Genomic DNA, 27,590 nt, shown 5'->3' with positions numbered 1-27,590 from the left:
CATATCTTTTTTATCTTTTTTTTTTATCACGATTTAACAGAATTGTCGCAGAATTTCATTTTACGATTTGTAAATCGAATGCGTATGTTGCACAATGAGAGTAGAAAAGGGATTGCTTTGTTAAGGGCTTAATAACAGGTAAAGGTCAGTGCACCTAAAATGAAAACGGTGAATAAGCTCTCTAATGGTTTGGGGCTTTTGTCAGTTGATGATAAACAGAAATACAATATTGCAAAAGCACAGTAAAAAAAAAAAACATGCAGCAGAGATGTTGGTTCCATGCTCCCAGCTATGCATCTTTTTTAAAAAAACAACTATTATTAACACACTATTGCCCACTTTCCCCAAATTGGCACCTTCCCCCTCCACTCTTTCTACCTCAACCCCCACTCTCCGATCTGTTCTTCTTGCCAACATGTCTGCCCCCAGCTGTCTGACTCTGGCTTTTCTGGCTTTTCTCCTGACGTTGATCAAACCCCAGTGAACAATACTGGACAAGTCACTCCATCCAGACTAGCTTTTTATTTCAATTTAATTTGTTCTCTCCCCGTTATTCAGTTCTTGGTTTTTCCATGTTGTTGCGCTTGCATCCTGTGCACTCAAAATAGTATATTGTGTCAGAAAGAAAGAAAAAAAGTAAAAAAAACCTTTGCTGTACTCCTGACATTTCCTCTAGTAATTGGAAAATTGAAATGACCTTTTGAGGAAATTACACCCTCCAGCCTATCATTTAAGCAAGACTGATGAGGATGATAACCCGCTCTCCACATTTTCCTGTGGTGGTGGCTTGAGTCATCAAATGAAGACTCATGTAACGTATTACGGCACCTGTTGAACCGCTACCATCCTGAACATTGGATGACAAATTTTGGGGGGGAAACAAGAGGATGAGATCAGATGGAAGATTTTCAGTGCACAGCTATGCAACAAACTTTTTCAGCTCCATCGCTTCTTACTTTTGCGTGTTTCCCCCACCCCCCAATCTAATCTGTCCAAGATCTTGTGTGTTCTTTTTCTTTATTAAGTAATAGTTTGGCCTTTCAAATTTCCAATGTACAGATGAACATTTTCATCCAAATGTCTGCTGCTTCTGATTGTATAAGATGTCAGAAACGCCTTGCTCATATTATCACAAATTTTTTGGGGGTTATGAAACAAGGAGAGCAAATGGCATTTTAACCCAAGTTTACAGTTTAAGATGGTGTTGTTCTCAGTGTTCTGGCCTGAGCATTGTCCCTTTTGAGTGACTTGAAACCAAATTATTTAATTTCTTGTTAGTAATGCATTTGTCTGGAAGAAATCCTGTGTCAGACAGCTCCTAGATTATAAATTGAATTGAACTGATTTACTCACCTCAACTTCAACTGAAGTAACTTTGGACTCCCATTTTTTTCAAGTCATGGGAGAAAGACAAGAGCAGGAAATCCTCCTATTGAGATTTGTCTCTCTTGTCACCCAGCCGGCTTTACCATGATCCTCTGCTGCATGTGTTGCTTAGACCCATGATTTGCATGCATCCTCCTTTTTTTTGTTCTTTTGTTTTATGACTCTTAAGATCTTTTGTGCTGTTGTTTCATTTCTCATGCCCATCTTTGATTTATTTGTTTGTTTCCTGTCTTTGGTTGGATGCACTTCCTGTGTGTCTGTGTGCGTGTGTGTTGTCACTTCCTGTCCAGTGCTGGAGTTTGAGCTACGGAAAGCAAAGGAGACCATTCAGGCTCTGCGCGCCAACTTGACTCAGGCAGCAGGTGTGGCGTACTTTTAACTTCTTCTCCACCTGAACCCTTCTGTTGTTACAGCTGTCTCTCTTTCTGTTTCAAAGAGAATTCCTTTTAGTTGAATAACACGCCGCATCCTTTCACACTCATCCAATGTTTTCTCAATTTTCTCAGAGAGCGAAGTGCCCTCGCAGGAGAGAAAAAACTTCAAGTCAAGTCCTGAAATTCAGGTGGGGAATTTCTAACTGCTATCAAAGCAAAAATAAAATGGGAATTTCTTTCCTCTTTTGAAATTCAAAGATTAGATGTATTCCCTCCAAACCCCAGTGAGGGTGTCACTGCCATGCCTTGAGAAAATACACTTACAGCTTCTCTTTCCTCTCTACCTCAGGAGCCTATACGTCCACTGGAGAAAAGAGCCTTAAACTTCCTTGTGAATGAATTTTTATTGAAAAACGAATACAAACTCTCATCCATCACCTTCTCGGATGAAAACGATGATCAGGTAAAGATTCTGCCGGCTGCCTCGTGTTTTTCAAGACATAAATGAATAATGTATTTCTTTACGCAGAAGACACCACCCACTTCTGCCACATCTGAGTTCTGTTTACGTATTTAATTCTCTGCCATTCGTCTCCAGGACTTTGAGTTGTGGGATGACGTTGGCCTCAACATCCCCAAACCGCCTGACCTGTTACAGCTCTACAGGAAGTGCGGCGCCCCCCTCTCCTCACCCCGGAGCACGGTTGATGCGTCGGTAGGGGTGGATTTTGGGGAACTGTCAGGAAATTCCATCACACAAGATCCCACAAAGAATCTCTCACAACAGGTTTGCAAGTACATGTCTGGAGCTACTTAAGGGATTCTGTGACATATTTTGCTTTTGTAGCCCTAAATGCTTTGTGATAATGAAATTGTTTGATCCAAAGTAGAGATAGCAAATCACTATCACTGGAAGGAAAAAGCTGTGTATGTACACACTGTTTAAGAGGCCCCTGAGGGTTAATTGCTTTGACTCATCGCAGTAAACTAGCAGCGGCAGTCTGCACAATTGCAGCGATGATGATGTAAAACGTTATTGCTACTTCTACAGTTGCATTGTTTAAGAAAATACTGCTCAGAAATGTGGCTGCTTCCTTCAATCACTTTTCAGAAATCACCCTTTCAGGAAGAGTTTGAGCCTCTGGAGTACCTACTCTTGAGCTGAGGTTATTAAGTGTCTGCATAATCTCATTTTCTTTAAATATATATATATATATATATATTTTTTTTTTCCTTTAGCAACAGACAGAAGTCGTGCAAGAGCTGGAGTACCAGATCAGCCTCCTCAACAGTGAGAAGCAGAGCCTAGCTGAGCAAATAAAGAAACTGCAGAGGTGTTGTGCACGAGTTCATATGTCTCTTTATATGCAATTAAATGAAGCTGCATGTGTGGCTGGCTGTGACCCTGCCTACAGTTGTGCTACATATTTGTATTAATCATGAACACGTTGGTGCGTCGTGGTGCTGGAGAACATTCACCGATACGACAAGGGAAAAATAAAAAGCATAAATTTAAATCTAAAACCATTTTCAGCACTACAGTGAACATTGTTATCGTAACTGTGACCAAAACGGGCCATGAGGCTGAATCAGAATCAGTATGGAAATTTCCCCCAAGCATCAGTGCTGCATGTAATTACTGAGGGGACACTCTGATACAAGGGGAACTTGTTTTCCTTCCATGTGGAATCTTCAATTGCCATTATTAAGGTTCAGACAAATTTACTACAAATTTACCACATTGACCACAATACAGAATTGTTGAGTGTTCTACCTACTACATCTGAAGTTGTTTTGACAGAATTTGCATTCTCCTCTGCCTCACAGTGAGATTCAGACACTAAAGAGGACCGTCTCCTCCCCACCTCCTACCACGCTGGACCTGGGCTCCCAGAATACATCCAGCCCCTCCTCCTCGTCCACCACCGCCACCACCACCACCACTTCCTCCACTGACCCTCTTTCCCTGGTATGTGCTCGGTTTGAACATGCAATGCCAAGACTTGAAGAAAAAAAAAAGAATTATTCCAGCATGTTTGCACATTTGCAGATGGGCTTTGAAAGCAGCGCACACGTTTGACCCGTTTACCTTCGCTTACTGTCATCTCACCCCCAGCCTCCTACAGATAATGGCCAGTACCTCGACATTCGGGGGGTTTCAGAGCCGGAAAGTGACCCGAAACCCTCCTCTACTCAGAACGCATCAAAGTCCCAACCACAGTCCCACAACCAGCTCAAGAGTAGGCCTCCTGTCCAGTTTGATAAACCGAACAGGTTAGTGGAGAAACAGAGAATATAAACAAAAGAAGAGTTCTAATACTAGTCTGACAAATGATTTTTATAAATTAGATTTTCTTAATTAAACCTTTCTAATTTTGCTGTTAGGTAGTCAGACTTTTTCAGCAACAGTGTAGTTACTAAACTTAACCACTAGATGGAGATAGTTAACAGATACAGCACTTACTAGGCGAGTTGTTGCCATCCTGAAGTAACATGTAGGTTTTGGCGCTTGCTTCATTTCCTCAGAGCACAAAGAAGCCCCAGTTGGAAATGAACTTTTGACTTTTGGTTATGTATACAAATTTCCTATCTCTGTCCCAACCCCGCTGTAAAAGGTTTAGTGTTGGCGACTAGTGAATCACCAGTATTTAATCTTTTGAAATTGACTGGTAAAATACAGTTAGTCGTCAGCTGCCAATGAATGGGCACCAGTGTATCAGTAGTTGTTTATTAAACCACTTAAATACACAGTGATGACATGGTAGAGTGGCAGATAAGATCTCAGGAAAATGATCCATATTTCTGGTGGAGTACAGATGGTGCAGCCTTAAGTGACTGTTTTTTTTTCTCTTTGGTTGTGGTGCCACAGGAAGTTATCCCCAGCCTTCCAGCAAGCCCTGCTGTCCTTCTGCAGAATGTGCTCTGACAGCCGCCTGGGAGCAGAGGTCAGCACACACACACACACACGCACACACACACACACACACACACACACACACACACACACACACACACACTCTTTCAGGTACAAAGTGTACATTCACGACAGTATGGCGTATAATGTGTTCCTCTCGTTTCCAGGTGTCCCGTATAGCAGACAGCGAGGAGAGTGTGATGTTAATGTTGGGCCGCTGTCTCCCTCACATCGTCCCCAATGTCCTTCTTGCTAAACGAGAGGTAACGCCAATTCTGCTGCTCCCCGTTCGCCTCTTTCCCTCCCTGTATCTCCTTCATTATTGCCATCATCACCACAGGATCCGCCCTCTTAGTGTCCAATAGATACACACACACACAGCAGCAAGGCCAAGAAAGAAGAAAGATTCCACCAATTCTAATCAACTATAGTGCTGTGGTTTAAGGGCCAATGTGTTGCATAATTTATCACTGCATTTATATGTAATGCCTCAGCAAATCAGTGTGAATATTTCAGTGCCAGTTAAAAGAATACAAGCCCTTTTTGTAAATGTGGTGACATCATCAGAATTTTTGTATGTTTGCTCAAAGGGGTGAACATCTTTTCAGTTTGTGATTCACCCATTTCACAATCTGCCACTGTGGGGAAGATTTAGTTGAGTTATCTGCCACTGTGGGGAAGATTTAGTTGAGTTTCCAATGAATGGGCACCACCCTCTTCTTGGTTCATGCCACAAGGCATTCCCAAAATTCAGCTAACATGCAGTGCAGTGTTGCACAGCGCAGAGTCTGACAGTCTTCTTGGTGGTCTCTAATCGGTGTGATTGTCGGTTTGTTTATGAGAATCATACTAATGTCTCAAACCTAATCAGCTGATTCTTCAATTAGCACTTTTATCTATTTTGCCATCTGCAGATCTGACTGTGTCCTTCTGCCAGTCAGCTCCACGGGTGAAGAGCTCATTAAAGAGGTTCAAATGTAGACTTTAGACACCTGCAAATATCCAACTGACTTGTGTCTATCTATTGACCGGGAATTTCACCTTCCACCCTTTTTTACGACGGGGTTTGTTTTTCACCGGCATCGACACCATTTCCCCTCCTCTATTTTTGTCCCCCCACTCATGTTTGTTGTCCTTTTTGGCCTTCACTGTTTTTTTCTTTTTTGATTCTTCTCTTTTTCGTCTTACTCATTCTCTCACTCTCATGCATGCCTCTCTTCTAGAGAATGGTTGCACATCTTTGTCAGGTGAGTCTTTCACGCACTCATCTGCATGGTTCTCACATGACCTGTAGACCAAACGTATGTGACCAATGCCCAGCTCCTGTTGGCTACAACTGCTGTCACTTAGGCTCTGACTTGCCAGAATTTTTGTTTTTTCCTTCTTTTTTTTTTAAATTGGCATTAGTTCTGTCAGTGCTTATAATTGTTGCCATGCTATCTTGCATTGTCATAAAAGAAATAAAAGAAAAATCGATTTGAAGCCAAAGTGTGAGCTAGCCTGCAATGATGGCCTGAGGTAGACAGTTTTAGCCTTAGGTGGGTCATGTAGTGTACGCCTCTTAAACATCATGTAACTTTAACGTTTTCTGATTGGTTCCTTGTCAGATTTATTTTCTTTTGGAATTATTTTTACTTAATCTAATTAATTAAGTAACCTAATTAGTAGTAGCTTCATGCTATATTCGTATCGCTAAATAAAACCAAATAACTTTTTTGAAGTCTTTGATTTGCCGTGTGCCGTGACTCCAGGTTACTTGTTATGAACCAGATGTCTCCCTACAAGTGTTGAGGAAGATGTTTGCTGAATGTTCATTTCTTCTGAGGAATGAAGAGGAGGGATATTTTAAAATATGTTATCCATTAATAATAAATTACTCCTTTGCAAGTATCATACAGACACCTACCTGCACATGTGTGCTGTCTACACATAACTGCTTGCATGCAATTTGTGTCTGTGTGTGCGTCCATGTGTACACAAATGTTATGTGCTTGGATTTTAATGTGTTGAAACATAAAATAGAGTGGTGGAAAGAGGTAAGTCTGGTTGGGTTAGTTCTCAGTCAGGCTGCTTTGCATATCACCGTGTTTATGGAGTTTTAATCAACCCCTGACCGTTATGAAGAACCTAATCTCTCTGCCAAATCAGGACAAACAAACGGAATGCAGAGCAGAAAATTAAAATGGGGCAGAACACTGAGGCCTCGGAGGGCTACTTGAGACATGTGGACTTTGCACTATGTCCGTTAGACTCACCAACCATGACATTGCATGCACACACACAGCTGCTCACACTTCCATCTTGCAACCTGAAGCTTTCTAACCACCACTGGCTTGGAGACACTCCCGAAGTTGTTTGAATGTGACACCCACTTAAAAACAAAGGAAGGGTGTTTGACTTGAAACGGTAGAGTGAAGCACTGGAGCTGTGCCTGCCACCTGGCCCTACTATCAGACGCTGTAAATCATTAAACATTATGATTTTCTCCAATAATGCTGCACTCTACAGTAGTTTAATGTGGTGTGTGATCTTTCATAGCTCTGCATTATTGGATTGCATTGTCTTTTTTTGTGAAAATGGGTTAATCTATGGTCATTTCCTACAGCACTGTTTTCTTAATTCCGTTAAATATATAGTAGAAGATGTGTAGGCTTCTCAAGAAGCAGTATCGCTGATAGAGATAGTTGAGATCATGGACTTCATTTTTCTCATCACTAGATTAAGTGTGATCGGGTTCAGTGGATCTTATCCACGATTAAGAGACTGTCTATGTGCAACCCTTCTGAACAATGTGCCTGATGCGGTGACCTTTTTCCCCCTAGCAAAAGTTTATTTGGCCTGAATTCTCCTGCACTCTACACCATGTGCTTAGGTCGTTGAATTGGAGCTTAACATGTTAGTAGCTCCGTGATGCTGTGTCACAGTGGCACGGTGGAACTAAACTAGTGCCAGCATGCTAACATGCTCACAAATACAATGCTCACACATACGTAAACAGGTGTAATGGTTTTCCCCAGTCTTAGTTTATTCGCAAATATTACTAAATTAAATGTACAGGTGAGGCTGATGTTTTGATGAGGTTCGATGTTTGCCAGAGGATTACCAAAGTTATCGTAATTCATGGAAATTCAATGCAAGCATTTGCTAAATTTCATGGCATTACTTTCACTCAAAAACTGTCAACCTCATGATAGAGGAAGAGCCAAGTGATCAACAGAGCGATTAGGATTTATTCTCTGGGGACCATGAATGTCTGTACAACATTTCACGGCAGTTGATCATTTAGTTGTTAAGGCAGGCACCAAAGTGGTGGACCGACTGACATTAATAGAGCCTATAGCATAGCTGTAAAGACTGAAAAGAAGTGTCCCATGGAGGAGAGAAAATCTACGGATGTCATTGGATGCAGATTTTTGCACAAAGTTGTCCTCAGACCGGAATGTGCTGTAGCGCTGCCCGCTGAAGTAAAGCAACAGGTCCCCCCCGGCCTCTGGGTCGGTCCTGGCGTCATGCTGTCCACTCTACCTGCCCACAGTGTTTACCCAGCACTGGTCAGATGTTGAAACCTCCTGAAGGAGTCTTCACATCAGAAACACAGGAGTTCACACAGAAATAGAAAAGGGTCAGCAAGAGTTTTTGGCTTTTTTGAACGCGTGTGCTCTTTAAAAAAATCCTTTATTTGTTTTATTAGGTCTGTGCCTTTGATTTTTTTTTTTTTAAATACCTCTTCACAAGAGGTATTTAAGAGGTCAGGACAGAATATTATTGGATGTGACAGTTAAAATTGGCTGAATTCGGTTAATTTGCAGGTTTTTGCTGCTTTATCTGATTTGAATCCATTCTGGACTCTACACGTAACCACTTAAAATGACCCTCTGATACTTGAATGCCATATTTTTTACTTTTTAAAAGATGGCCAACGTGGCACTGACTTCAGAGTGTTGGTCCGGGATTAAGTGAGTGACTCATCACAGCCTATCTTTACCCACTGTCCATCCAGTGTTGGGGTTTTGCTTATTCCTCCCAACACTTGGCAGGAAAATATGATATCTTCCTGGGGGAAGAAAATCATTTGACAAAAGAAATACATATTTTTAACTCCGTGTGCACTCTCTAATTTGGGTGTGTGTGGCAGGAATGTAGGGCCGGCCACAAATTTTGCTGTGGAGGCCTTGTATCAAGGGCAGCTGTGCTCTGCTCTCTGGCTGGAAGGCCAATAAACTCTGTCTGAACTATGGGATAGAGCTGCGTTTCACTAGGGTAACTAGTGCATTAGGTGTGTGTGTCTGTGTATTTACTGCACATGCAGCTGCGTTCTGGGTGTGAGTGTGCATGCGCTATTTCCGTTTCTACAGTGCGTGCCCGTAATTGTATGTGCGTGAATCCAAAGCCAAGCGAGTAAAAGGTGTAACACAAAATATTTGAGGTTAGTTTGTATGTTTTCACTGGTGTTGGCAGACTCCTGTTGGTTTTAAAGGTGACCCCTCCTTTGTGTGTTTTTTTTTTCTGTGTGTGTGTGTGTGTGTGTGTGTGTGTGTGCGCGACTCTCCCATGTTCTCTCCTCTTTTTAATAAACACCTTCTCCCCATCTGCTGTCCCCCTACTCCATAGACTTCAGGGCCTGCTTGACTGCTGCCAACCATCCTTTCCCCAGTGTGTTTCAACCTCGCTCTTCTTTTCATCTCAACTGATGCCACATCTCCCTGTCTCTCTCTCCCTCTCTCCCTCCTACTCTTTTTTAGGAGTTGATTCCACTCATCTTGTGTACTGCCTGCCTTCACCCAGAGCCTAAAGAGAGAGACCAGCTACTCCACATCCTCTTTAACCTTATCAAGAGACCAGATGATGAACAGAGGTGTGTGTGTGTGTGTGTGTGTGTGTGTGTGTGTGTGTGTGTGTGTGTGTGTGTGTGTGTGTGTGTGTGTGTGTGTGTGTGTGTGTGTGTGTGTGTGTGTGTGTGTGTGTGTGTGTGTGTGTGTGTGAGTGGACAAGATAATACGTCAATAGCTATTTTATGCTGATTGAATTAGGACTGAGAGATAATTGCTTAGCCTCAACACGGAGACAAACTAAGTGTGTGTTTGTCTTTTTCCAAAGACAAATGATCTTGACTGGATGTGTCGCATTTGCGAAGCACGTGGGTCCAACCCGCGTTGAGGCTGAACTACTTCCTCAGTGCTGGGAACAGGTACGGTACACAAACACACACACACACACACACACACACTGCAGGTGGCCTTAGTTATTGCATATGCTGCCTGCTCCAAAGAGAACCAGAACTTGTCCAAACTCTGAGCTGCAATTTTTCCTAAATCACCTTCTTCATCCTCATAGACAAAAGTCAAAGATTAATTTTAAATCAAGACATATTTCCTTATATTTATAAAGAGTTTTGCTGGTGGACATAAGACAATACTGTATATTGATTTGCACAATTATCTTATAATATTAACGGACGTTCTGACTCTTTTACTCTTTTTTATTTCAGCAATATAAACATGGCAATTTTTATTATGTTCTCACTTCACTCACATAGATAGTTTTTCACAATACAAAGTAAAATTACTGTAATTAAATGATTCACTTGTTCATATGTTATAATTGGAAACAATCTTACTTTTTGTGAACCTACCATTCATGTCCATAGTGTCCCTGAATGAAGCACGATAACAGTTTTGTTTTCATTGCCACCTGTCATCTCATGCAACATATTAATGGTCAACACAAATTCCTCTGCCATGACAACAACAGCTGCCAGCCGTGCGGAGGCTGAGAATGTGCCTACAAAGATAAATAGCGGTTTCCAGAGGGTCAGCGTGTTCATGATACTTGGTTGTTGCCATTCCGTAGTGGCTGCAGTCCTGTCTGCTCCCGTCCCCCTTTTAACTTCAGTTTCACTATCGCTTTCCACACTCTTTATTCCACCTTTTGTTCCTTTCTCCTGCAGATCAACCACAAATATCCAGAGAGGAGATTGTTGGTGGCCGAGTCCTGTGGCGCCTTAGCACCATACCTGCCTGTAAGAATGGCTTGCGTACACGGAATTGCATGGGGCTGGACAATAAAATATGAATGATTCATCCATCTTCCTCTTTTTCTGCCTCGGCAGAAGGAGATCCGCAGCTCCCTGGTGCTGTCCATGTTGCAGCAGATGCTTACTGAGGATAAGGCTGACATGGTCAGAGAAGCTGTGGTCAAGAGTCTTAGTATTATCATGGGTTACATAGATGACCCTGACAAGTATCCCCAGGTATGCTGTGTTAAAGACTTCCTACAATTGCTGGTGTGTATGCTTCAAACCTGACATTTGTGCACACGCGTGTTTCCCTCCAGGGTTTTGAGCTGATGCTGCTGTCCCTTGGCGACCCATCAGAGCGGGTGGTCAGTGCCGTCCACCAGGTCTTCATTCCTGCCTTTGCTGCCTGGACCACGGAGTTGGGCACCCTGCACACTGCACTCATCCCTTCACTGTTGGCACGTATAGAGAAACTGCTTTTGGTAAGCCCCTGTGTGTTCACATGTTGTTGTGTGGCACCATACATAAAAGCATACATACTTACATACTTACAATGAACCGCACTGCTTCACTTTTGCTCTCCATCATTTCCCCCTTCCCTGCTCCTGCCCTCTCCACCTCGCTCTTTCTGTAGCAAGGCGAACACGGTCTGGATGAACACAAGTTACACGTGTTCCTGTCGGCCCTGCAGTCTCTCATCCCTCCTCTGTTTGCCGTGGTGCTGCAGAACGCGCCCTTCACCAGCAGAGCCAAACTCCACGGAGACATACCTGCAATAGAGGGTAGGACCCCTGCACGTATAAACACACTAAAGTCACATAACGTAGAAGATGTTTACTTTACAGGGCAAAAATTATTCTGGAGCTTAAATATTTCATGTTCACCATTCCTACAAGTTCTAGAGAAGTATTGACTTTTTATGTTTTAATTGTTAAAGCAGTGCATTTCCTAAGTTTCCTGTTCTGATCCTGTATCTTGCAGTGACACGATTCCCCAGGCCAGCTTCTCCCCTCCAGGACGTAGCTACCATCATTGGCAGCAGGGAGATGCTGAGCGCCCTCCTGCTACTCTATGACCACCAGCTTGAGCACGAAGGAACCACCGGCTGGGATAGCCTGCTATGGGTGGTCAATCAACTGTGAGCAATGTGCACAAACATAATTATTGTGTATAGACAAGTAAAGTTTTATCGAAAAAGATACAGACACGTTTGCTCAATGCAAACACAGCCGCATGCCTCAATGTTTGTACATCGTCACAAAATCAAACTCAAATATGATACACAGCGATTTCCATCTGTCCGCTCTGCCTCCAGCCTTCCTCTGCTCATAGAGATTGTGGGTCGGATCAATGTGACGTCAACGACTTGCGTCCACGAGTTCTCTCGCTTCTTCTGGAGGTTCTGTCGCACCTTTGGCAAGATCTTCACCAACACTAAGGTACAGCTGTGTTACCATGTAGGGAGGAAGATTTCCATCACTAGTGCTTCAGTAGTTTTTAACAGTCAATGACGATGACGTTTTGTAAATGAAGTGATGACCAGTGGATAAATGAATCACTCACATGTCCTCGTGACCTTTTCAGGTTAAGCCGCAGTTCCAGGAGATTCTCCGACTATCCGAAGAAAATGTCGGTAGGGACAAACTTTCACCTACCCTTGTGCAAGTGCTCTTGAGATTTTCTCAGCATCTGTCCAGAAGAATGTTGGTTGGTGGAGACACTGTTGATGTAAACAAGCTATTTGGAGTCAATTATGGGGGTTCCCCTCCTTTTGTTTTTTATGGGTTTTTTAAAATTCCGGACATGTTTCCATAGTTAAACGTGCTTGGTCTCATCACGCTGATTTGAGCTTTGGTGTTGTGGCCATTGATGAAATATGTGTCTTATTAAGGGCCCAGCCTGTGTTTTGGTCAATGAGCTTACATCACAGTCGTCCTTTTGAGTAGATTTTTAGAATGTTTAAAGTGCAACGATATGATCTATGCTGTAGACACAATGATACACACGCATTCACAGTAGAAAATGCATAGCACAGTACTGTATCTCTGATTAATTTGGCAAAAACAGATTCTCATTCACATGATACGTCCAGCACAGTTGCAATAATGATTAATATCTAAAAAAAACTGTGTAAAAAAAGGCATAAATATCAAATTTTCACCTGCAGTTGTGCACAGGGGAGAATGTCCATCTCAGAAAAGTCAGAGATGACAATCTCTGCAATAAGCAGTTGATGTCATCTAAGTCGTGGTTATCCAAGAAAATTTGAATCGAGAGCAACTGGACTTAGCATCAATAGACCAAAATGCAATGCAGCGATACGTTTTAAAGGTTATGGCTTTATACAGAAAAACTGTACAGAGAATGACCTCAAAATTTTTTAATGGGTGCAATTGAATTTTGGACGTGGCTTTCGTTATCTTTTGACTTAACTTGTCTTAATTTTATCCGTCTGCCAGATGCTTCAGCGGGCAATGGTATTCTCACCAAAGCCACTGTCCCCATCTACGCCACCGGAGTGCTGACATGCTACAACCAGGTAACTCGATAACACCCTGCCCGCTTGAAAACACCCGAGGAGAGCAATAGAGGTGGATCTATCGTAAGATTCATACTTTGTCGTGCTTTTTAGCGTCTTTCAAGATAAATGAGTACATGTCAATAAGTCATTTTAAATGATTTCCTCTATATTCTTTATTTAATTGACTTAAAGTGAGCTGAGTTGCTTTTGAACCATTATTTTCTCATCCATGAGTGCAGTGTGAACCACATGACACTTTGAGTTATTGTTCTTTGTCACGAGGGAAAGTCCACTCCAGAAAACATCAAGCTACCACATGTTTTTGTTTTGATTGTAGACTCACAAAAAATGTGAGTGTGGGAGTGCTATTTTCTGGTAACTTGCAGCACAATATACCCCCCAGAAAAAAAAAGTTTATAGCAGCCCGATTCGGCTCATTTTGAAAGTGACAAAAGATGCAAAAACTGGTCTTTTGGAAATTACGTACAATTGCACCTATTAAAGCTGCATGGTGGTGTAGTGGTTAGCACCTTCGCCTCACAGCAAGAAGGTTCTGGGTTCGAATCCCGGTTCAACCAGGGCCTTTCTGTGTGGAGTTTGCATGTTCTCCCCGTGTATGCGTGGGTTCTCTCCGGGTTCTCCGGCTTCCTCCCACAGTACAAAGACATGCAGAATGGGGTTAAGTTCACTCTAAATTGAGTGTGAATGTGAGAGTGTTGGTCGATGGAACAAATATAGACATAGTTCTCATTGCATTGAAGGAGGAGGATCGCAAGTTGTTGGTGGGTTTCCTAGAGGATGTTATGACAACCCTGTCATTGTCCCACGCGCCACTTGACAGCTTGAAGGCCTCCTTTGTAGAGCTTGGGTAAGACACACACACACACACACATATACACATGCATATTATTTAAAAAAGGGGGGGGGGGACCTGCATTGATACAAACTTAAGTCCTCTTCAACCATTGCCTCGTGTTCATGTTGTGCTCTGTTGCAGTGCCAACCCAGTGTACCATGAATTGCTGCTGACTGTTCTGTGGTATGGGGTGGTCCATACATCTGCACTGGTCCGGTGCACGGCAGCACGGATGTTTGAGGTACACGCACACGCACACACTGACAATGTATTTATTGAACCAATTCCAGGAGATAAATAGAGAAAACTAAATTACCCCAAAACATTTAATTGCTGACACATTTTGTCCATTTTTAGCAAGACATAAGAATGAGTGGCAATGCTATGGTACAGTGCTAATGCATACAGTGTTACAGTATGTTAACAGAATATAACATGGCTTCACAATTATGAATTAAATGGTAATTTAGATTAATTTTTTGTTTATTGTGATTATTTGTAATTATTACCTTTTTTGTATAGGAACAATTTTAATACATTTTAGATTAATGATATGTACTGTATAAGTGAGCTAAAGTTGTCATGAGCAGTTGTTTACACTGTTGTCTGATAATGTATAAACTGTTTTCACGTCTTTACCTATGTGCTGTACACATGCTGCTAGCTCTGCTTGCTATTGCTGCTGTTTAAGATACATTTGGCATTTAGCTACTAGAATCCTGCAGCTTATCAGCGGCCTGGTTCCAGCCGTATGCCCAGTCCCTCTACATTAGACCTTTCACTGTGCACCGGTCTCAGAAGTGACTACATAAATATCTGCTACGTGTCAGAGAAAGGGTCAAGTCAGCAACCTGAAAGTCTCGTCAAAGAGAGTCCAAGGCCAGTTCCTTTCCAGTGTTGTTGGAAAATGTGATTTAATCAGAAATGTTTTCTTGGGAGGTTTATTCTTTTTTTCAGGTCCTGTGGAAATATAATCCCACTATTATTTTTAAGGGGAGATGGCAATTTCCCTGCTTTCTTCCTTAAGATTTCATTCCACCGATTGTATCCGTTTTTAGGCCCCGTTCCCAAGGTAAAAGTCCTGGCCTAGGCCACTGGAAACATCACATCTCCGTGTCCTTTGAGACCCGTGCACACTTAAAGGTCAATTGTTGGGATGAGGATCTCAGGCAGAGCAGTAGAATGGGGCCCACATTGATCTAAACCTGGGGAAGGAGGAGCGGTTGGCTGTATTCATGTCCCCCCCCCTGTGTTTTGTGAAGTACTTGCCCTCTCCCAACACACTTCACTGTCACCATTCCATAGTGTATAGCCGTACACCATCGTCCAAACTGTGGGTGGGAGGGTGGACCTCTTCCACAGATCCCAGATAAGATTAGTTCAAGTGAATGAAATAATCATCTGACCTGGAGTCTGTGGAAAGGGCCAACAGCTTTATGCTCACCATACTGTAAAGGTATTTGTGCAGTTTGCATACCCGCGTGTGTGTGTGTTTGTGAGTGTGTGTGTGTGCGTGTGTGTGTACACACACTTGCTTGAAACATGCAGTGCCGTTCCGTGCCTTGCAGCTATGGTTCTTGTCATTGTATATCACTTTCTTCCTATCTTTTTGTGGTTTTTTTTTTCTTTTCCCTCCCCTTTCTGTTTTGCTTTTTTTTTTTCGGCGGTGTTGCTCGCTCTTGTCCCAATGCCCCGCCCACCTCTGTGACATCACGGCTGGCTCTGTCCAATCCGATCAGCTGCTGGTGAAGGGGGTGAATGAGACGCTGGTAGCTCAGAGAGTGGTGCCGGCTCTCATCACACTGTCCTCCGACCCTGAAATGTAAGTGGAACAACAACAACAACAACAAACCGCGCCGCGTCTCTCTCTCCCCCCTTCTCTCTCTGCCGCCTGAGAACCATCACACTGAAAAACAAGTCTCCACCTGCCAGGAGCAAATCCAGCACAAAACAATCTTCAAACATACAATATTGTCATCAATCAATTTTCCCCTGAGAGTTTTTTTTTTTTTCTTTTATAGATTTTAGTAGTTTGGGATTGCTCCTGTTTAGGTTCAGGCTGTGTGGTGCCATGGGTTGGTTCATCAGCATAATCACTGTTAACACTAACACTGCACGTCAGCCTCATCGATCTGCAACACTAATCCATGCCAGCTCTCGTCGTCTCATCAGTCTGCAACGCACGCATCAATCCCCAGCCAGATTGATGCGTGTGGCACATTGCCGGCATGCGACAATAGCGCAATCCCAGCATGCTCCTCTGTGACCAGTCCCTCCTCCTCCTCTTCCTCCACACCCCACTCCGTTGAGGCAGGGCCCCTCCTCCTGACCGACCCGTCAGCTAGTGGTTGGTTTTCCTGTCTCTCTATTTGTCTGTGTTTCTTCCTCTATCATCCTTTTCTGCCTTTTACCTCCGTCTTTCCCCTCTCTCCTGCCTCCCAAGCTATTTCCCTCCCTTCCTCCTCCTCCTGTCTCTATCTCCTCCCACCCTGCCTCTCCCTCTCTCTCATCCTGCTGTGTGGTGGGTTTGCAGTTGGTTCTCCGAGGCATGAGTGAAGCATTAGTAGATCGCCGGGCGGCTCCGGCCCTTATAACTCTGTGCAGTGGGCCTGAATTGTGAGTCAAATCTACACAAGAAAACCTCTCCTGTCAACATTGTCATTCTGTGGTGGGCTGCATCCTGACAGTGTCGAGCAGGCGACTCTGTCTCGCTGAGCTTGGAACGGGGCACTAAGAAAGAAAAAAAAAAACCTTGTGACCATGTGCCACCGAAACCTACAGTACATTGCGAAATTTAGATGATGTGGCAGCTTCTTTAACCACAAAAAAAAATGTCACTGGAAGATGAAGTATGAGCTTGAAGACGTAATTGCGTCTCTTCCTGTATCCCGTCGTCAGATCTGGAGCCACTGTGTCTTATGAATAGAGTGAATACTTAAATCTCCCCTCGTTCAATCCTGTGCGACACATTTGTCCTTTTCATTGCAGCATGAACAGGGGACCTTAGCCATGTTTTTAAAAAGTAATCCTAGGAATTCAAAGAAAACCCCTCTTTTAGCTGCCAGCATCCTCTGTGTTTGTGATTCGACAAAAAAATGGAATTAGTTGTGACAATGTTGGAATGCAGCCCTTTTCATCTCATCACTTTCTGTATTGAAATACACATGTTGATGGGTACACACTTTTCCCTGACCTTCATGTTTATTTAAAATATATCTATTTATTTTTCTGTAACCGTTAAGATATTAGGGACTAAAATTAATTCTTAGAGACATAATGACATTTTGGGTTTTTAACTCCAGTAATCTCAAGATGGTCCATGTGTATCTTTTAACCCTAACCCTGATCCTACTGACACTGGAATGATTATCTAATATCACCATACCAACACACCATTAACTTTGCTTATTGCAGTTCATTCTAACCATTGATTATTGTCGCACTTTTTTTTTATGAAGCAATATTATGTTTTTGTGTTTTACAGACAGATTTGGGAATTGATCGATTAGCTGTGTCCCCTTTATCTCCGGCATTGTTATCTTTTTAACAACCTGGAGGGTGACATTTGATGATGCCATTAGTGACATCATCCGAGGGTTTGTTTTTAGTGTGAACCACAGGTGTGCCATTGTAAAAAAAAAAAAAAAAAGAGCATTGGTGCCTCCGTGTTAATGACATTACCTTGGGCCTCCTGAGTTAATGTGGTTAAAACCCAACAATCTGGCAATTCAAACATTTTAAGAAACATCTTTTAAATATTTGCACATAATATTTGACTCATTCTGACTATTTAAATAACCTGAAAGACCGGTACTGTGACTGTGAATGGTTAAAAACACAACTGTCTCGCTCTCCTGCTGATTTTTTTTTTCAGCTCGGTGAGGATATCCACTATTCCTGCCTTTGGCACCATCATGGAGACTGTCACACAAAAAGAGGTAGGAAACGACGAATCTTCAAGCCGCCACTTTAAATCGGTAACTTCCCCAAATTTGAAGAAAACGCACAAACATTCCCGCTGCTCTCTGTTTACACGCGTTTAGCTGCTGGAGCGCGTCAAAATGCAGTTGGCGTCCTTCCTGGAGGACCCTCAGTACCAAGATCAGCACTCGCTGCACATGGAGATCATCAGGACGTTCGGAAGAGTCGGACCCAATGCCGAGCCACGCTTCAGAGATGACTGTATGTAAAAGATGAAAACGTTACCACTTATTGCACCAGGTCTACATCATTTTATATCCTATTGCTCTCCCTCTCATGTTGCCTTCATGTGCACAGACCTTTTTCTTTTTCCTTTTTTTTCCCCCTCTAGTCGTGCTGCCACATCTTCACAAGCTGGCGCTGGCTAACAACAGCCAGGCGACGGAGACCAAGAGGATTGACATTGCCACCCAGCTGTTCGAGGCCTACAGTGCCCTCTCCTGCTGCTGTATCCTTCTAAATACTGGTCATCTCAGATTCACTTTTTTTTTACCAAAGGACCATATCACTGTACTGATACTTGAAGCTGTTGGATAACCTAAATGGAAAAATGTGTGGTCTACATTCTCTGAGGTCCGCTTTCTCATACTTTTTATAACTACTGCACTGTATGTATTCAGGATTTACTAGAAGTCCGTGTCGGTGTTGGCTCACGTTCAGCGTTGGCTGTCGAGAACAGTGAGTCAGTGAGAGAAGGCCGTTAGTATAACCGGTCAAATCCGAGCTGCGACCGGTCAGACATTGTCCGGAACGTGCAACTTTGCCGCGGTAAAGGAATCGGCGTGGCCCCGGTGTTTTGAGAGTGCGGTGCAGTGTGTGTGCGTTGGCAGAGTTCGCCTGTCATTTGGCAGGAGGAGAAAGGGGAAAAATAATCTCCCTCCATTTTGGGGCTAGAGGTAATTACAGGCTTGCTTAAGCAAAGGAAAGGAAAGGATGAGAGTGGGAGAACGAGCGTGAGAGGAGGACAGGACTGAAACATCTACTTCAGTCCTTGGTAACAGTTCCCAGCTCTGTCATCCTTCTCGGCCCTTGTTCTGGGATTCCTCCTGCTCTTTACCATTTCTCTTAACTCTCACACTCTTTCCTCTCTTTACTCTCTCTCTCCCCTGCCGACCCCACCCACCCACCCACCCACCCACTTCCTACACACACACACACGCACACACAAACACACACACACACGCATGCAAAGAAGACAGCTGGTCTCTGGGGTTCATTCCTGTGGATCTTTGTCAGGCTGTTATTTTACAGTGTGGCAGTGTCCAGGAGGTATAGCCCTAACCTCAGAGGTTGTACCTCCCTCTACACTCCTCGCTTTTTTCTTTTCTTCTTCTTGTAATCAGTGTGACAAGCTCTGACATTGTACACTCCCATATCTAAAAATATAGATTTTTTTTTTCCGCTCCGTGTCCCGTCATAGCTCCATTGGCTCTGATAGGTTGCAGAGCACATGCAGTAGCATTAAAGACCTCTCACCTCCAAAGAAAATATTTGAAAATCAGTTATTTTAATCACTGACAGGTTACTTTTTTTTTTTTTTTCTAATATATTTTTGGTTACTCTGATTACTCTGAAGTGAATTTCACTCATCTGGTTTATATATGTGTGTGTGTGTGTGTGTGTGTGTGTATGTATATATATATATATAAAAACAAGAGAGCCGGGGTATAAGGAATTATTTCTCTTCTCTGGGAATAACACAGGGTTAGTACAATTTACTTGAGTTTTGTTTTTAAAAAAATTCTTTTTGAAAAAAAAAGAGTTTAGTTAAAATGTATAGGTAGGTTGGTTTTGCTGTCTTTTTTTTCATCATTTTCATTCCCACATTTCAGTGGGATGAGCCTGAACCTGCATGACGGCCCATATTATTAAGAAGTCACACTTATTTGCTGTCCCGAATTCTGCACCTTAACTTCCTGTGCAGTCATTTCCGAGGAGGTCATGACCAACCACTTCCTGCCTGGCCTCAGGTGTCTCCGCGCCGACATGGAGCAACTCTCTCCTGAGCACGAGGTCAGGAGACACACACAGACACGCATTCACGCCCGCACATACACACATTAACCCTAACACATAAACACAAGTACAGCACTCAACACACTGATTGGTCAGACTGTCTGCCTTTTCTTTCCGTCTCGAACTCCCAGGGGATCTGGCATATTGATGAAGACAGTCGGACTCTTCACCTTTATTCTCAGACACACACACACACACACACACACACACCTCTGCCATATTTATTTGTGTCGCAGAATCTCACGCGATGCATTTCATGTGAGCAGTTTACCAAGGTGACTAACAGTCAGCTGACTCTTTTCCTCTCTGCACATGCACTCTCTGTCTGTTAAGTCTACGCACTTCACTCAGAGACAGGAGTTATTTTCCAAACTGGAACTTTCAAACGTACAAACACATACAGGGTTTTTTTTTTTTTTTGTCTAGACAGGATTCGACACAAACACACACACACACACACACATCCTGTTTTGTACCACTCCATTGGTTAAAAGCAGTTAAAAGTTTACAGCTGTTGTTATATAGATGACCATGTCTTTCAGTAAACCGTGAGATTTCCATACCTTTTTCAAAGTGAAATTCGGGCTCAGGGCTACGTCCACGTTACTACGCCTAAAACGGAGATGTTTGGAAACACTGCTCGCCCCATTGTAGTTTGAAAACACCAGGGCCCCATTCGCTTCCTGATTGGTTCTTATCAGTCAAGACTCCGCTTCCAGTGGTGAATGCAAAATGTCCTGAATACTTTTTTTTGTCTCCACAGGTGATCCTGAGCTCCATGATCAAGGAGTGTGAAATCAAGGTGGAAAACCGAGGGATGGCGGACGCACAAGGGTGAGACCAAACGGACTGTCCCATTCACACAGTCACTTCTTCGAAATGTGATTAGCAGTGCGAGTGTAACGACTGATGACTTTTAAGAGGTACTTTGAATTAGTCCTACTTCAAAAAGAAGGGTTCACTAAACTAAATGTGTTGGAACTTGGGCCGTGTTGTGGGTTCATTCCCCCAGGGCAGAGGAGAGCACAGAAGTGTTGGAACCACACTTGTTATGTTGGTATCTTCACACACAGAGAGAGGGGGGGCGGGGGGAGTTTTTTTTTTTGATGAAGCTTAGAGAGCTGGGACACAAGCCATACTGTGGGTGTCTCTAAAAAAAAAAGTTCTCCCATCTTGTTAACATGTGTTCGGGGCTCATTAAAGGGAGAAGTGTGCGTGTGTGTATGAGTGTGCGTGTGTGTATGGACGTAAGAAGTGGGTACATATATGCATGTGTGTGTGCTCAGCTTTGGGTGTGTCCTCCCAAACCTCTCTGAGTTTTTGTGCAGAGAGATTTTTGTTCCTCTTTTGATTCATGCCGTCTTTGATTTCTCTCGCTCTGACTGATAACTTGGATCTTCATTTTCACACCATGTGTCTTTTAAGAAGTTATGAAGAATGTAGGTTGGCAAATTCCTTAGGTCATGTTTGATTTATTATTTACTGTACTTCCTGCTTCGACATATAATGGAAACCTGACAGACACAGCTTAGTGAACATGTTGTCGCAAAGACCTTTTGACATAAAAGTGGTATGAGCACTTGTAATTTAAGTGTACTTATGTCTAAGTTTAATTATGCACGTGTCTTCAGAAAGATATTTGACATTTTTTTGGTTGCCTGCCAAAATAATGGTATTTCCCAAACACAGAAAGGACAAATACAGTCTGCAGGAACATAAGGCCTTCATGCCACTTTTCGGTCACAGACGTCCGAGTGGCTATCTCCTACTGCGGTTTATTGAGAAGCCGTGTAATGGTGTTCACCAGTCAACTGTGTCTCAACTCACACAATTTAAATGGCTTAAAGTTGATGTTTCAAAATCTGATGTCTGTCCTCCTGTTGAGCAACGAGGCCACTGGGCAGAGCTCCGTAACTGCTCCTCCTGTATCCGTCTGAACTCCAGCTAATTCAAAAGAGGAACTCACAGAGCCGTTGGAGTGTAAAAAATCAAGAGGGGCTCGGTTGGCAAACAGTCTTTTTACCCTGTAACGGAGAAACTGATTATCTAAGCTCGTCAACAGATAGTGGGCATTTGTCCCTTTTCTTTTCCCTGTACTATTGTGATTCAGTTTGCCTGAAAAGTCCATATTGATTAAGTAGAAATTAACCTATTGGCCTATTCAACATTTATTTTTCCTTCTTCTTCTTCATAGTTCCATGTCCATCGCCTCCAGTTTGGTGGGTGAGGATGCCAAGACCAAGTTCCTAAGCAAGATGGGTCAGCTCACCACTTCTGGGGCCATGCTGGCCAATGTCTTCCAGAGAAAGAAGTGATCGCGAGGCCGACCGACCGACACACTTACAGTAACTGACGGACCCCCTGCTGTCGCTGGGAGCATTTCACTTTACTGGACAAAAGACTTGAGGAGAAGAACCAGAAGGTCGAGTGTGTTGTTCATTCGGTTTCAAGAAACGAAGGTTTGCGGAAGAAGTTGTGTTGTTTCAAAATCTTCGGCACAGTAGGTCGACCTGCTATTTAAAGGTTAACGGCAGTTGTTGGTTTTTTGTTTTTGTTTGCTGTGAAAGGCTGAAGTCCGTCCGCCCCCCCCCCCCCCCCCCCCCCCCCCCGCTCATTTATGCTCTCCTTGAATCTTAATCACGACTAAAGGATTGTCAGAGACCACAGATCTGCTTTTTTTTCCGAATCAGTGTTGTTTACATTGAACATTTCAGAAAAAGAAGAGAGAGAGGGGGGAGAGAAAAAGATGATGACGAGGGACTCGTTTCTCGGACACGGAAGTATCACCGAATCAAATTTTTACTTTCCCGTCCAGTTCCTCTCGTCGTCGGGAAACAAGACGGCAAAGGCCTGCTAGATTTCACGTTGAAGGGTTGTTTCGAACGGCTGCATCGCCTTTGCATTTGTGAGTGAAAATCATACTGAAGGATTGAACCACAAAATGGCTCCCGAGTCTGCTGAGAACGCCTTGCACAGTCTTTCTGTACGGCTCTGATGTAACGCCTACTTGAAGCTATAAAAAAAAAAGTCTTGCCTTTATTTCTTCAAAGTCCGTCTCTTTTGTTTTTTGTTTTCCTGTTTTGATAGCTTCTATTTTATAACTTATTTATGTCTTAATGAAGAAAAAAACATACTTTATTCCAACTTCCAAAGAAATTTGCACTTCAATTTACAATTTTGTTCTTTATTATATGTATGTGTATATATATACATATACATACAGATATATGTATATTTGTTTTAATTCAGAGGCTTATACATGATGAACAATATCACTACTGATCATGTACTTTTTTTGTTTATCTGTTATGACAATGAGAACTTGAAGAGAACACTGATCATAATTATTCCCTCTCTGTCTGTAGCATTCAGTCTCTGTGTGTTGCAGTCTCTCTGATAATTGTACTTTTTTTTTTTTTTTTTTTCCTAATGTGGGTATTTGGTTCTGTTTTCTTTTTGTTGTTGTTGTTCTTCTTCTTCTTTTTGGATATGCTCTAAGAGAAAAAATGGTAAATAACTGTATCATACACTGAACTGGAGAGGATGGTCCTCACTATGTATATTTGAAATTGGTGTCATGATGTAATAAAAGATGGAGGTCAGTTGTGTATTTCAGATGTGTTTCTGGGAGCTTCATTTGAACGTCTGCGTGGGGTGTGATAACAACACGTCGAATTCAGAGTTATATGGTTTGAAGTGTCGACAGGTGCTGAAGGCACTAAAACAAAGCAAACTTCACGGACACACTCACTCGCGCTGCCTCCTCACATCCGACCCTTTGATGTGTTCTATTGTCTAGTGCAACAAACCAAAGTCCATCTCATGGGACATTCCCGACAACCGAATAGGTACAGAAATAAAATCATTGAACTGCCGTCAAGATTACACTATCTCTCGATCCAGTCTTTTTATCCCTCACGTCACCTTTGGCCTCAATCTTCCAAAGAAGGCGATTGATTTCAGTCAAAGAGGTGTGCACCTCTCTTCAAGGCGACCTTCCATCGCGTAGTGACGAGACACAATAAGTAAAAGTAACACAATATGTGGTCGCAATTTGACAATAACAGTTTCTTTCTTTTGTTGGAAATTGTCTTGATTGACCTCAATGGAGCTCGTGATTCGTGTTGAAAGGGGTCAGGGTTGGACCTGTGGCGCCGCGCTCATTACACGGTTGAACATTGCAGGAGTTGGCCAACACCCACATGGTAAAGAACAGTATTTGCATATTCAGGCTAATATTCAACCATCCTCAACTGATAACTCACCAGGTGGACAAATAGTTGATTGGCGTCGGGCGGAGCTGAATGCCGTGACACAGCAATCAGATCCCCGATGTGTGTATTTTGCATTCAGAATGCGGCTCTTTGTGTGCCAAAACAACTCTCTCCTTGCCAAGACCCTCACTTAATTTTGCAGCATTGGGTGCGTGGGGCCACGCAAATGTGTGTGTGTGTACCCAAGGCTGGATTATGGACCGGGCCAGTGGGGACAGTGCCCCGAGGCCTCCAAGCCTCAGACAGAGCGCTTGGCCCGAGAGGTGAAGTTGACCACCAGGCCCCTCCGTGTCTAACGCATGAGCTGACAAAAATAGTCCCCAGGTCCCCTCAAGCTTACAGGGGACTCGCACGTACTGTACGCGTTGGAGGCTTCAACGGAGATGCTTCTCGTTCACTTTGAAAGCGGGCGATGTCATGGCTTTGCCGAACTGAATTGTGGTTCCCCCTAAGGGCCTCGAGGAACCGGGCTCCGGCCCTGTGTGTATACCTATACATGTGAAACGGCGTTGCTGTGATGTGTGCATGTGTGCGTGTTCATAAAAACTCTCCTGGCATTTTGTGTGTGTGTGTGTGTGTGTGTGTGTGTGTGTGTGTGTGTGTGTGTGTGTGTGTGTGTGGAAATGGCAGCAGCCGGCAGCTCTTACTCACATCGGCGACTTTAGGTGACTCACTGATCACATCTGTTTCCAAAGCAAGCAGAAGCAACGCAGATCCCGGCCTTCAAACCACCGGAATACGGTGGCCGGGCTTTTAAATGTTATTATTGCATCGAGTTCTTCGTGGATGTGAGGGCCACGTGCATGTTTTTCTGCACCGTGCGTTCTAGGGAGACCTCGCCTAACCCTTGGAAGCTTCCTCCAAAATCCTTTGCACCAAAACGGGCTTGCGGCTGCTTTCTTCTACGGAAACAAGTAATGAGTGTGCTGCATTAATGTGAGCCATTCTGCGGATTATAGCGTGCATGTGTGTGTGTGTGTGTGTGTGTGTGTGTGTGTGCATTTGCCCACTTCATGAACTTTGCCTTGTTGTAAGTGATGCTAAGCAACACGATCCACATACTTGCACAGCTACACACAGTCTGTGCTCGGAGCCAGGTCGTTCTGGCGCTTGTAAACCGGCGTGGCGTCCGCCTGGGTTGGATCCACGTCCTCATACATCACAAATAAGCTACAGTGGGACTTCGTTTGAAGCGGGGCTTCACGTGGACTCCCCTGTGCAGCCGGTTTAATTTTTGCTGTTAGGGAATGACCTCAGTGTGAATGCTCGGGGCGCGTTCAGAGTCGAGCGGAGGTTTCTTATTGCTAAAACAGTCACATCTGGCTCTTAATTGCTACTGTGCAAGCTGCAGAGCCGCCCCCCCCCCCCCCCCCCCCACCACCACCACCACCACCACCACAGAATAGCTTCTCTCAGCATGTTTAGAAGAAGGAAATAGAAAAAAGAAGGGGAGAGGACGGACAGGGTCTGTTACCTTCACTGGCTCAGCTGAAAACTGCCATTACTCTTCCACTTTCTCTGCTGTTAAACTCTGATCAAGTTTCCTTTAAGCCTCCACTTACAACCAGTTGTGTTAAATTATCAGATGATCAGTTGCTTTTTTGAGTCATTCACTGTTATTGATACACATACAGGGTAGCCTGTGTGTGTATAATCTCACAAATTCAGAAACTGTGCAACTGTCACATTGCACATTAACAGATATCATATTTGAATAAATACTCTCTTCCTTTTCCTTCTTCTTTGAAACAAAAAAGGAAGATTGCCCCCCCCCCTCACATTCAACCTCTCCTCGCTTGTGCTGACTAACCTTCATGTTTTATCCCTTTAGGGCCCACCCATGCAATTTAATATTTGCATAACTGTCACCTTGAAGAGAACATCTTCTCCACCCTCTTAAATCTGTCCTCTCTGGGCTTGCCAAGGTAAAGGCGGGGTCTGACCTGCGATGCAAATTCAGAGGGAAATACACTGTAGAACAGCTCCAGGACCCACCAAGCTCCATGAACTGTTCTGAGACCAGCCCAATCGTTTCCAGGAGAGGAATGGCTCACGCACAGAGGTGAGATCTTTGACAGAGATCTGGTGTGTGTGAGGTCACATCTGAGTTCATCTCTGGTGTGAGGTCATGACATCATGACAGTTTCACCTGACCAACTCTTTCAAAATAAAACTGTGTAGGCAGCTATTGAATCAACTTTTTCTAATTCTAGTGTACGAAGGGAGTATGTCACAATGAGAATGTCAACAACCTGCAACAAACACACACACACACACACACACACACACTTCACACTCCATTCATTAATTAAAGCTTGATTAAAGCATAAAGCCAGAGGGGTGAACTTCTTTCCTATAGGCTACATGTGGCGACGTGGTGGGAGGAGTTCCCACCCTCCCTCAGTCACTCACTCGGCTTTTACAAGCTGTTGCATGCATCGCCTTCTCGGCACAAAGCGTGGGTGAAAAGCAGAAGGGGGATGAGAGCAGAGGGGAGGTGGGACACTGTAGCTGCCTAAAACCAGGGAATGAAGGCGCAAGAATGCCCCACGAGACGCTGCGGACGCACCGCCAAATTCTTTTTGCGCGCAAGAAGAAGTGATTCACTTTGAGGGGAGTCCGTCAAGAAGAAATCTGAGTCTCGGTGTGTTGAGAGTCCGTCCTCTCGGCTGAGAAAGAAAAGTTCCCCCTCAGAAGGAAGGAAGGAAGGAATCCTCATTACCCAGCAAGGATGAGACTGATCTTTTCTACAAGTTGGATATTCCGAGGCTGGATAACGTGCGCTCTCGTCGCCTTTTACGCGCAGGTAAATAAACACCGCTGCGAATGAAATGGGTTTTCACTCCCCTATGATCAAAAGTATAGGCAGTGTATTTAGCATCAAAACAGCTGACACAGCAGCACACGTTGCTGTGTCTCATGTACATGCTTCTTTGCAGGGGCTGTCTATCTTTCTGAATGAATGGCAACATGCAGATGCGGTGTAAAGGTGTCAACACATGAGATGATTTGCTGCTCAGAGGTCGAATGAGGTGATGAGGTGCGCTATAGGCTCCACCAGAGGAGAGGTTTTCAAAGTGAGGGGCAGGGACCAGTGACGACCCTTCAGAGTTAGTCACTGGTTCCATTCCCTACAGGTCAGGACTGCAAGATTTTGATTGTATTGTTTCACCACACAGATACATGCATCATACAAAGCATCGCTTTTGTGTCAGGACTGTGTCGGTGCCATATAGGCAGGCATGGATACAA

General features: G+C 43.6%; 2 protein-coding genes across 6 annotated transcripts in view; both read left to right on the top strand.

Moving 5' to 3' along the window:
• relch (RAB11 binding and LisH domain, coiled-coil and HEAT repeat containing) overlaps positions 1–23,679 on the top strand; it is a 29,928-nt gene extending 6,249 nt beyond the window's left edge. Inside the window, exons 3-30 of one of the 5 annotated variants that reach the window (XM_035618697.2) lie at positions 1,677–1,748; positions 1,893–1,948; positions 2,110–2,223; positions 2,359–2,547; positions 3,000–3,094; positions 3,588–3,729; positions 3,877–4,034; positions 4,630–4,705; positions 4,842–4,937; positions 9,417–9,529; positions 9,772–9,862; positions 10,622–10,693; positions 10,784–10,924; positions 11,008–11,172; positions 11,325–11,472; positions 11,672–11,828; positions 12,006–12,129; positions 12,275–12,323; positions 13,150–13,229; positions 13,973–14,079; positions 14,209–14,308; positions 16,601–16,683; positions 17,942–18,005; positions 18,111–18,249; positions 18,380–18,496; positions 19,973–20,061; positions 20,828–20,898; positions 22,259–23,679. In XM_035618697.2, coding sequence (XP_035474590.1) covers positions 1,677–1,748; positions 1,893–1,948; positions 2,110–2,223; positions 2,359–2,547; positions 3,000–3,094; positions 3,588–3,729; positions 3,877–4,034; positions 4,630–4,705; positions 4,842–4,937; positions 9,417–9,529; positions 9,772–9,862; positions 10,622–10,693; positions 10,784–10,924; positions 11,008–11,172; positions 11,325–11,472; positions 11,672–11,828; positions 12,006–12,129; positions 12,275–12,323; positions 13,150–13,229; positions 13,973–14,079; positions 14,209–14,308; positions 16,601–16,683; positions 17,942–18,005; positions 18,111–18,249; positions 18,380–18,496; positions 19,973–20,061; positions 20,828–20,898; positions 22,259–22,379 — 3,029 coding nt within the window. In that variant the 3' untranslated portion in view covers positions 22,380–23,679. Of the gene's footprint in view, positions 1–1,676; positions 1,749–1,892; positions 1,949–2,109; positions 2,224–2,358; positions 2,548–2,999; positions 3,095–3,587; positions 3,730–3,876; positions 4,035–4,629; positions 4,706–4,841; positions 4,938–9,416; positions 9,530–9,771; positions 9,863–10,621; positions 10,694–10,783; positions 10,925–11,007; positions 11,173–11,324; positions 11,473–11,671; positions 11,829–12,005; positions 12,130–12,274; positions 12,324–13,149; positions 13,230–13,972; positions 14,080–14,208; positions 14,309–15,806; positions 15,890–16,088; positions 16,684–17,941; positions 18,006–18,110; positions 18,250–18,379; positions 18,497–19,972; positions 20,062–20,827; positions 20,899–22,258 lie in introns of those variants that run through there. The other 4 variants (XM_035618696.2, XM_035618698.2, XR_004786507.2 and 1 more) reach the window with 4 other exon arrangements.
• A 3,094-nt stretch (positions 23,680–26,773) lies between these two features.
• tnfrsf11a (tumor necrosis factor receptor superfamily, member 11a, NFKB activator) overlaps positions 26,774–27,590 on the top strand; it is a 13,349-nt gene continuing 12,532 nt past the window's right edge. The window contains exon 1 of the mRNA XM_035618898.2: positions 26,774–27,144. Coding sequence (XP_035474791.1) covers positions 27,070–27,144 — 75 coding nt within the window. The 5' untranslated portion in view covers positions 26,774–27,069. The remainder of the gene's footprint in view (positions 27,145–27,590) is intronic.

This window comes from Scophthalmus maximus, chromosome 21 (genome assembly GCF_022379125.1).
Source record: "Scophthalmus maximus strain ysfricsl-2021 chromosome 21, ASM2237912v1, whole genome shotgun sequence".
Lineage (NCBI taxonomy): Eukaryota > Metazoa > Chordata > Actinopteri > Pleuronectiformes > Scophthalmidae > Scophthalmus > Scophthalmus maximus.
This window is presented reverse-complemented; position numbering and strand designations above follow the sequence as displayed.